This window comes from Entelurus aequoreus, linkage group LG02 (genome assembly GCF_033978785.1).
Source record: "Entelurus aequoreus isolate RoL-2023_Sb linkage group LG02, RoL_Eaeq_v1.1, whole genome shotgun sequence".
Taxonomy (NCBI): domain Eukaryota; kingdom Metazoa; phylum Chordata; class Actinopteri; order Syngnathiformes; family Syngnathidae; genus Entelurus; species Entelurus aequoreus.
In genome coordinates this window covers 46,682,109-46,693,424 of record NC_084732.1, presented here as the reverse complement: position 1 = coordinate 46,693,424, position 11,316 = coordinate 46,682,109, and the positions used below count along the sequence as shown (strand labels likewise).

Genomic DNA, 11,316 nt, shown 5'->3' with positions numbered 1-11,316 from the left:
TAATGTTAGATAATTTAAAAGTTTAAACAATGGTATTTAAAAGTTTGCAAATTTAACTTTAAAAATAATACCTGTTTGAGTCAGTTGAATTTGAACCTTTTTGTAAATACCTGTACATATATTGTTTTTCCATTGTTAACACTTGTGTTCGAAGGTTAACAACCTGATTGAATGATGATCAACAGAAAAGAAACCAACAAAGCCAAAAAGTTGGATAAATAAAGTTGATCAATTGGAAATCCGAGTTGTCCTGGTGTCCTTTACGGAGTCAATAAGTGGAACTTGACAATCTCTGTACTTCGCTGGATTAATCTTTCCCTCTATCCTGACTCGTCTCCTAGTTCCTGCCACGGAAAAACATCCCCACAGCATGATGCTGCCACCACCATGCTTCTCTGTAGGGACTATATTGGCCTGGTGATGAGTGTTGCCTCATGTTTTCCTCCAAACATGATGCCTGACATTCACACCAAAGACTTCAATCTTTGTCTCATCAGACCGTATAATTTTGTTTCTCATGATCTAAGAGTCTTTCAGGTGCATTTTGGCATACTTTTTACTAAAAAAATGGCTTCTGTCTGCCCACAATACCATACAGGCCGGATTGGTGGATTGCTGCGGAGTTGGTTGTCCTTCTGGAAGGTTCTCCTCTCTCTCCACAGAGGAATGCTGTAGTTCTGACAGAGGGACAATCAGGGTCTTTGTCACCTCTCTGACTATAGACTAAGATGAATGCAGCAATGTACAGAGACATCCTGGATGAAAACCAACACTTTCCATCCAAGGTGCTGCAAAGAGGAAAGGGTGAAACTGCCCAAAGATAGGAGTGTCAAGCTTGTGGCATCGTATTAAAAAAGACTTGAGGCTGTAATTGCTGCCAAAGGTGCATCAACAAAGTATTGAGTAAAGGCTGTGAATACTTTTACTTTGTGAATACTTTTTGGCTGTTAATACATTTGCAAAATGTTTTTAAAAAACTCTTTCACATTTTCATGAGGTATTGTGTGTAGAATTTTGCGGACAAAAATAGACTTATTCCATTCTGGAATAAGGAAGTAACAACAAAATGTGATTTATTTATTTTTGTTCGTAGTCAAAGAGACCAACAAATACTACACTTCTGTCATTTTAAATCCACCTTCTTATTCGCTTACCGTGTCGGCCTACTCAAAGACAAGAAAACACAGCCAAAATTGAAAATATCCCATTTAATAGTTTACAACTCATCTTTATTCATGTACAGTATCATACTTTCAGTCTGACATTCACACTGACCTAGAAGCCACGCCAAACCATAGGATTTACTTAAATGAAGGGGAAAAAAAGCTAAAAAAGGGAATCTTGAAATCAAATATTAGATTGCAAAATTGCGTGAATGTTTTCAAGAAGAGTGATAGTGAAATCCAACTGATTCAAAAGCGTGTGCACTTCATTGGTCACCATCTTTAGTCCTCGTTATGATCATCAAAAGTCCTAAAGTACATGTCACTAGTGCCCCTCATGACAGACAGACTCTTGCATTTTTCCAAAACAAAAAAAATCAGGTAGAGTAGAAATGACAATATTTACACTGACTTACACATGCAATGCAGTTACACACTGCAAATTGACATTTGCGCCAAAAATCATGTAAATTATGGCATCTCACACACACACACACACACACACACACACACACACACACACACACACACACACACACACACACACACACACACACACACACACACACACACACACACACAGTCATAATCTCACACACACAAAAACACACAACTGAAATCAATCTGCTGATGCTTTTGTCTTCTTCGCATGTCCAAAGCACTTAAATTGGGTTTATGTTAGCATTAACACACGTGGATTTGCATTGTGGCTTGATCCAAGGGCACTGACTACACACTGAAAAAGACAAGACAAACAACACCAACAAAAACATTCTGGACTAGGACTCTGGATTATTTTCTTGCACAGCTCTCTCATGTGGGCATTAATTGTCTTTCTCCTGCCACTTTTTTAACAGCTGACTCACAGTCATCATTATTTTGGGCATACTATGGACATATTTAGAATGAAAGAGGAAGTATTGCATTAAAGAAAAATAAAAGTATAGTAAAAATGTAAAAGAGGGAGAGGCATTTAAAGGTGCAAAAAAAGAAGAGAGAAGCACACTTATTTCCAAAAAAAAAAAAAAAGGCAGGACGAGAGCAATCGTTTGAAGGGCGAGGAAGCTGATGCAACAAGGTGCAGAATTGTGGTTTCTCAGTAGTACAGGTCATCATTCAGATAGCTTTGTAAAAAGACATCCAGTCAAGAGCCAAAAGTACGAAGACGCAGTAAATCAAATGCAATTGCATCAGTTTTAGGAATCTTTTGTACATATATGCACACAATTAGATTTCCTAGCTAATCTGTTGAAGTCTTCATGTGGTTTTTTTTTATTTAATTAACTGGATCAGCCTTTGTTTGTTTTACAATTATATACAATGTACAGGTAGCAGATCATATACCTTTTACAACGAATGAGTGGTGATACAGGGAGGCCTGACGTTGACGACTAGGACTACTTAGACAATATACTGGTTTTCGAAAATGGCATCTAAAAAAAAAAAAGATGGAAGATAGTACAAGAGACAAAACATCTGTAAAAGCCCTCAATATGTACAGAAAAAAAGCTAATATAGCATTTGTCAGTAACAGAAAGATTAAAGTGAAATTATTTCCTCCATATACACACATTGTCGCTGAAAAATATTTCCAAAGCTAATAGTCTCCGATTTTGATCACCTAATAACTTCTGTTAGCGTCTGTCACGCAGATTGCAACAGGGAAGACCTCAGCCAGGCCAGCCACTCAAAGAAGAATAGAACATTGTGAGGTATTAACGTTAGCCTCCCCAACAGTCAGACCTGTGATTCAGAGACCACCAGAACCAAGATCCATAGCACTAAAAAGTCCAAACCCGTCCCAGTACGTCACTCAATCCATCAATCAGATGACAGAATCTTGATGAAGGCTTGACGCCATCCTATGAAACTTTAGCTGCCACCAATTTTGAACGATGTGTTGTGTTTTGGGTCTTATGGGCACAAATGAAGCTAAACAGCATCATTTAAGGACAATCTGGATCAGGTTCCTGTTGTTAAAGTTTCAAAGTAAGACATGATTGAAGGAGATGTACGCTGAACCCACCACCACAACAGAAAGCTCTAAGCGCTTGAAATGTAAAAAAAAGTGAGACCATAAATACCAATTTCTAATAGATGGTGATCAGGCTAACAAAGCTCATGATGAACTGTTCCTCTAAGTCAGAAAGGCACGTCAACTTTGATATCAGGCATAAATAATCAAGTGGATTTACTGCAGAAATCAAACATACTTTCACAGAAATAGTGCCAATGTGATGACAGTCTCAACAGCTATGGAAACAAACTAAAAGGGGGAGACCAGCATTCAGTGCATGTAACTACATTCATAACAGGCTTCAATTACATGGGTTTGTGCAACCAGATAAAATGTGTCCCAGTGACAAGGTAACATGAGCCACAAGGAAAAACATTTGAGTGAGTCAAAGGATTCTGACCTTCCTTGACTAAAACTAAACACATAGACCTCCTTACAAGCGATATATAGACTGTGAGGAAACCTATGCAGTGAAGTTGTCAATTACCAAGTCCAACATTTTCAGATGAAATGTGGCCATTCTGCTAGAAGGTCTGAGTGTGATTGTGACGCAAAGAAGCGAGTACACTCTCAGCTGATGAATGCTTTTCAAACATGAAGTAAATCATCTGATAAACCGTTATAAAGGTATTTAAAGAACAATCTTAAATATTACTTGAAGTGTTAATCATTTCATATTTACTAGTCTGTTCATACAGGGCGATGAGTGAAAAAAAGTAGCAAAGGACATGACACCAATTAAGAAAAGGTCATTGATTGATAGGTAATCCCACCCTTTTGTTTTTTTCCTTCGTTAAAGACACTGCTGCGACTGGAGGGCAGCGTTTTTTTCTGAGTCTTTTGAGCGGGTCCATTGGAAGAAAGGAAGGGAATTGAGTGGGGGGGGGGAAGAAAGGCGAAAGAAAATAATTTTCATAGTCCCCTTTGGAGAGAGGCTTTTAGGAGCAAATGAAGCAACGTATCACTGCCACGACTGAGGGGGAAAGTTATTGACCTCAGCCAGGTCTTGGACAGGTGAGCCTTTGTGGGTGTACGTCAGCTTCACCCTCATGCGCAGCTGTTGCTGAAATTGGAACAATGTGGGGTTTTTATGAGAGTAGGAGTTCAATGAGAACTACGGATACTCAAATCAGATTTGAATTGAAGGAGAGCATACTGACCTTCTGTGAGTTAAGGACTCTGATGACCTGTGTGACAGTTCCCTGGTTGAGTGCTTGGACGACATTACTACTAGGGGACAGGAGCTGCAGCTGGAATGTCTGAGAAAACAAGCATGGAAACAAAACTTAAGTACAGGACAATAATAAAAACACAAAAGCACCATAATTAAGCACAAATTATATACCGTAATTTCCGGACTATAAGCCGCACCTGACTATAAGCCGCACCAGCTAAATTTAGGGGAAAATACAGATTGCTCCATATATAAGCCGCACCCGACTATAAGCCGCAGGGTTTTGATGTGTAATTACCGTAGTATATAGGGGTTCCTGCTACCACGGAGGGGATTGTCGGGACAGAGATGACTGTTTGGGAACGCAAAGCGTCCCATTTATTAACAATAAATCTTTCAATCATTCAATCAAACTTTCACATCTTTGACATGGCGAACAGCATTCATGCAGAGTACAAATAATACAACGGTGCAAAGTAATACAAAGTGCTCGCCTGTACGTTATCAAAATAACCAGCCTACCGGTATATGAAAAGTCAGTCTTTAATCATTGTGTCATCGTCTTCCTCCTGTGTACTAAAACCACCGAAATCCTCTTCGTCGGTGTCGGAGAAGAACAGGCCGTATATAAGCCGCACCCTTATATAAGCCGCAGGGACCAGAACGAGGGGAAAAAGTAGCGGCTTATAGTCCGGAAATTACGGTAATTGCAAATGCAGGAAAGTCAGGCACCATTGGGATAAAAACTTTAAAAAATATTGCAAAATGCAGCCTGAAGAAAGATTATTTAGTGCCCAACTCTCCTCTTCGAAACAAAGTCAACAAAAGCGTCAATTTAATGGCACCTATGATGATTTTAATCTACATTTAAAGGCCTACTGAAATGATTTTTTTTATTTAAACGGGAATAGCAGATCCATTCTATGTGTCATACTTGATAATTTCGCGATATTGCCATATTTTTGCTGAAAGGATTTAGTAGAGAAAATCGACGATAAAGTTCGCAACTTTTGGTCGCTGATAAAAAAAGCCTTGTCTGTACCGGAAGTAGCGTGACGTCACAGGAGCTAGTATTCCTCACAATTCCCCGTTGTTTACAATGGAGCGAGAGATTCGGAGCGACAAAGCGACGATTACCCCATTAATTTGAGCGAGGATGAAAGATTCGTAGATGAGGAACGTTACAGTGAAGGACTCGAGAGGCAGTGATGGACGTATCTTTTTTCGCTCTGACCGTAACTTAGGTACAAGCTGGCTCATTGGATTCCACACTCTCTCCTTTTTCTATTGTGGATCACGGATTTGTATTTTAAACCACCTCGGATACTATATACTCTTGAAAATGAGTCGAGCACGCGAAATGGACATTTAAAGTGACTTATCTCCACGACAATACATCGGTGACACACTTAGCTACTGAGCTAACGTGATAGCATCGTTCTCAAATGAAGATAGAAACAAAAGAAATAAACCCCTGACTGGAAGGATAGACAGAAGATCAACAATACTATTAAACCATGTACATGTAACTACACGGTTAAAAATTCTCAGCCTGGTAAGGCTTAACAATGCTGTTGCTAACGACGCTAAGGCTAATTTAGCAACTTAGCAACCGGACCTCACAGAACTATGATAAAAACATTAGCGCTCCACCTACGCCAGCCAGCCCTCATCTTCCCATCAACAGCCATGCTCACCTGCGTTCCAGCGATCGACGGCGCGACGAAGGACTTCATCCGTGGGTTTGGCGGCAAGCATCGGCTAGGCGTAGTAAGTAGTCCTTGTTGTGTTGCTGTAAGTATTGTACTTAGCCGCTAATACCCCGATCGATCCCACCTACAACGTTCTTCTTTGCAGCCTCCATTGTTCATTAAACAAATTGCAAAAGATTCACCAACACAGCTGTCCAGAATACTGTGGAATTTTGTCGAAGAAAACAAGAGGTTTTTGTATCGGGTCGACGGGGTACAACCACTTCCGTGGATTTTGTGACGTCACGCGCATAAATCATATCCAAAGGAGTTTTTCAACCGGAAGTGTGGCGGGAATTTTAAAATTGCACTTTATAAGTTAACCCGGCCGTATTGGCATGTGTTTCAATGTTAAGATTTCATCATTGATATATAAACTATCAGACTGCGTGGTCGGTAGTAGTGGGTTTCAGTAGGAAATATCCTGCTGAAAACGTCTCGCATGATGACGTTTGCGCATGACGTCACGGATTGTGCGGACATATTGGGACACCATTGTGGCCAGCTATTAAGTCGTCTGTTTTCATCGCAAAATTCCACAGTATTCTGGACATCCGTGTTGGTGAATCTTTTGCAATTTGTTTAATGAACAATGAAGACAGCAAAGAAGAAAGCTGTAGGTAGGATCGGTGTATTAGCGGCTGACTACAGCAACACAACCAGGAGGACTTTGAGTTGGATAGCAGACGCACTACCGTGAGTACAGCTTTGGCTTCCAAATATTTGATCGCTTGCCTGTACGTGCGTGCCGCTATGTGCATGTCACGTACGTAACTTTGGGGAAATATATGTGCTGTATGAACTTTACGGAGGTGAACGGTACTTTGGGCTGTGGGATTGAGTGTGTTGTGCGGGTGTTTGATTTGTATTGGTGGGTTATATGGACGGGAGGGGGGAGGTGTTTGTTATGCGGATTAATTTGTGGCATATTAAATATAAGCCTGGTTGTGTTGTGGCTAATAGAGTATATATATGTCTTGTGTTTATTTACTGTTTTAGTCATTCCCAGCTGAATATCAGGTCCCACCTGCCTCTCACAGCATCTTCCCTATCTGAATCGCTTCCACCGCCCTCTAATCCTTCACTCTCACTTTCCTCATCCACAAATCTTTCATCCTCGCTCAAATTAATGGGGTAATCGTCGCTTTCTCGGTCCGAATCGCTCTCGCTGCTGCTGGCCATGATTGAAAACAATGTGCAGATGTGAGGCGCTCCACAACCTGTGACGTCACGCTACTTCCGGTACAGGCAAGGCTTTTTTATCAGCGACCAAAAGTTGCGAACTTTATCGTCGATGTTCTCTACTAAATCCTTTCAGCAAAAATATGTCAATATCGCGAAATGATCATGTATGACACATAGAATGGACCTGCTATCCCCGTTTAAATAAGAAAATTTCATTTCAGTAGGCCTTTAAACACTTCCTTGTGCTCCAAATAATATGTATTGGATGTGCTTTGATGTACATTTTACTCCACAATCGCTTTTATAACCTACTTTCTACGTATGTTTACGAGATATTTGTTTGTGGAGGCTTCCTAAATTGCATATGAAACCACACCCCACCCATAGGTATCCGTTCTAGGGCTGCAACGTTTTATTTATCATATTTATTAGAAAAAAAGCATCGATTTGTATTTTGTTGCTTTGATAATTATTTTAATGAGTAAAATACACGGACATTGTATTGCACACATGAGAGCAGTGCACTTGCTGGTGATGTACGTAGCTCATGCTGAGATCTAGCATCTTGGAGCAGCACACAAGCAGAAACAAGGTGAAAGTCTATTTTGGTAGCTAACGCCATCTTGTATGTTTGACTTGCATAACAAATAAACATGTTAGGACATATTCAAATCTAAAACTAATTTCCCGAGAAGACACATTTAGGGTAGAAAGTGTGTTTTATTCGATTACTCAAACAAATTAATCAATAGATTACTTAATTACTAAAATAATCGCTAACTGCAGCCCTTTGATATAATATACAAATGTTAGCCAACAACACACAAAGGTAATGAGTGAGCGTGAGGGATAGGTGCTCTGGCCTAAAATCTATATTGTTGCAGCCTCTTGCTCTTGATAACGAAATATATCAACATATTATTTGCCATTTAAATGAAATAGAATAATTTCAAAACATATTACAAAGGCTCCTCATTTGGCTCCTGGCGTACATGGTAACATATTGTGTCTTTTCCATGCATATATCTTTTTATACTGCTTATCCTTACTATGGTTGCGGGTAAGCTGGAGCCTATGCCAGCTGACTTCAGACGAGAGGCTGGTACACCCTAGACTCGCCATTCACACTCACATTCATACCTATTGACAATTTAGACTTTTCAAATAACCGAACATGCATATTTTTATATGCATGTTATAAGCCGTAGTACCCAGAGAAAACCGGTGCACGCACAAGGAGAACATGCAAACTCCACACAGATTCAAACCAGATTTCTCCTGTTTCCTTAATGTGTGGCCGATGTGCTAACTACGAGGCCGACGTAAGGCCTCCAGTTGTATTATTTTGTCAAACTATTATTAATCTACTTGCCAATTTACTGTTAATATCTGGTTACTTTCTGTTGTACTTCTGATTCTATTTACACCTCTGTTGAAATGTAATACGCACTTCTTCTGTGGTTTGGATACTTTACATTAGTTTTGGGTGATAATAGAAATTTAGTTATCGATCCAATACCAAGTATTTACAGGGGCAGTATTGGTCATACCAATGCTGATCCTTTAAATTTTCAAGATAATTAAATTATTACATTTTTGATCACAATTATAATTAGACAAAAACACAGGAGGGTAGTGTAAGAATATAAATTCAATATTTAATTTACTGCTACTGGCTCTGATTTAAATCTATTTGTTTCTGCTCTTAAAGCCCTCCTGTGTCCAGGGACTTATTTTTTGAGTTTGTAAATAAAAACAAACGATATTTATAATAATAAAAAATATCACTCTATTAACCATTGAAGAATCTACCTATGCTGATAATTTTCCTTGGTATCGCTAGTGTCTATATTTGTATCAACTCACCCACCCTTGTTTATTTTCAAGAGCTCTAGCTTGCGTTAACATATCCTCTTACAGTAAGTAGTGTAGCATGTTTAGCTACTCCTCGTCGATCACTTATATGAGAATGACTATTTGCCACCATGTAGGCAAAGATTGCTGACTTAGAAGTGGCTTTGCTGCACTCTGCAGGGATATTAGTCGCTGGCAAGGAGGCTAAATTGCCTTGAGGATGTGTTTGCTTGTCGCTGTCAAATTTAACAAAATATAAGAATAGTATTAAAACCAATAACAAATGTATATAATTTATATCGCGCAACCCTAGTACATAATGCTTAAAACACATTGGGATGTTAGCGCCCTGGAGGGATTGGTTTGGTTTCAGGTGCAAACAGCCCATTTAAGTAATTGTGTTCTTTCCTAGGATTGGCCTCTGACAGTTGAGTGTGTGAGTACCAATTACCTTTGGTACTGCAGCCTGAAAAACAAACTCTGTCATGTCTGCCTCTGTAGAGTTGGAAGCATGGATGGTGATGACCGCAACGTTAGGGTTGGGGTTTGCCCTCTCGAACGTGAAGTCTATTTTGAGACCGTTCTTGTTGTAGGCCGTCATAGGAGGAATACCTACAGGAAGAGATGACTGTAAATAACAATACAGTGCATAAGTTAAGAGGGGACAAAAGGGATTCTTACCTGCAGCTGCAATGTCATTAAATAGGGGCTGTGAGGAGAGGCCATCCAGGAGAAAAGGGGGTTGGGAGGCAGGTGCAGAGGGAGTAGGAGCAGGGGCTGGAGCACCTTGGGAGGGAAGGTCAGGGTTTGAGAGGATGTGGACATGCATTAAAGTACATTTCTCACTGTCACTCATCGAAGGCGGACGCTCCCTTTCCCCTTTCCTGCTTGCTTCTTTGTTTTGTCTTGTTTAACTTTGTTGCCTCTTTTTGCACTGTTCTCTAAAATCTCTAAAATTCAATGGAATTAATCAACTGAACTCTCAACAAAATTGACGAGATCTCAGGTTTGGGGGAACCTGTCTGTCCTGATGGAACGGTTGTTGTTGGACACAACAGACTCTTGGGAGAAGAGGACACTCACGTGCATGGCGACCCTTTCAGTCGAGAACGTTGAAGACATCTACCTATTCGGAATCATGATAACATGACATCTGCCGATTGGAGTAAGCGTTGCTCTGGTGAATCGAAAAATTGGAAAATGCTGGCAGTCGTTCAAAGTACACTAAAGTTGCCACAAATGATTGGAGGATGTAAGCAAAACTTTGGGTACTCAGATTTTTGCGATTTTGGACTATATTGCAAATGTGAAAACATCTTGGAGACCCCGGCTGCTCTGATGGTGAAGTATGATGAATTTGAGGACCATAAATAGAGTGAAAAGTTTAAATTGATTTTCGCTCGCCCAAACACAAACTGGATTGTTTCTCTGGCTGCAAGTGACATGGCAAGGTTGTTGCTTTGAGACTCTCCCAGAGGATAGTGCAGCGAAGATGCAACAAACTCCTTCCCTGTCTTTCATGGACACACACCTGTTGTTGACTTTTGTTGGACTGACTGGCTGTGTTATCGCGTTTATGAGATCCCCACGGTCGGGGAACAGAGACATGCTGCAGACCCACACGCACATACGCAACCACAAAAAATAAACGGCACACACACACACATACATACCCCACACCCCATCCCACACCTTGGACGCTTCACCTCACGTGGTATGATGGAACACGAAGCAGCTTCGTGGCTGGCAGCTACAGGCAGGATGCCTGCCCCCTAACTCCTCGTTGCAAGTCTCGAGTTGTATGTCATAAATTGTACATGTGCTTTGCTATGGAGGTTTTTTTTTTCACCCCCCCAATAAGAGCCCAGTGAGAAGAAAACAGTGTATGGACAAAATCCTTTAAAAAAAGAGAAAAAAAGGGTGATGTGTGTATATTAATAAAAACAGTCTTTGAAAAATAGAAAATTATATATGCAGAAATTACTTTAATAGTGAACTAGTGTAAATGTTCTGTTTTTGCATTGCGCATTATTATGGTACACTCTTTTAGTGTATTTACGGTAATTCCCAGCATGCATTGCTCTATGCGCGGGCTCCGGTGTTTAGTCTGTTATGTGAACGGCAGTGGCCGGTTTGTTATTGTGTTCCCTCAGTAAAGTATACGTATAAAAA

General features: G+C 40.2%; 1 protein-coding gene across 4 annotated transcripts in view; it reads right to left on the bottom strand.

Annotated features, from left to right (window-relative positions):
- Positions 1–1,193: 1,193 nt before the first annotated feature.
- Positions 1,194–11,316, bottom strand: part of ap1g1 (adaptor related protein complex 1 subunit gamma 1) — a 74,841-nt gene continuing 64,718 nt past the window's right edge. For all 4 annotated transcript variants that reach the window (XM_062027945.1, XM_062027954.1, XM_062027971.1 and 1 more), the window contains 4 exons: positions 9,826–9,930; positions 9,596–9,756; positions 4,341–4,439; positions 1,194–4,243 (listed from right to left, as the gene is read on the bottom strand). In XM_062027945.1, coding sequence (XP_061883929.1) covers positions 4,142–4,243; positions 4,341–4,439; positions 9,596–9,756; positions 9,826–9,930 — 467 coding nt within the window. In that variant the 3' untranslated portion in view covers positions 1,194–4,141. The remainder of the gene's footprint in view (positions 4,244–4,340; positions 4,440–9,595; positions 9,757–9,825; positions 9,931–11,316) is intronic.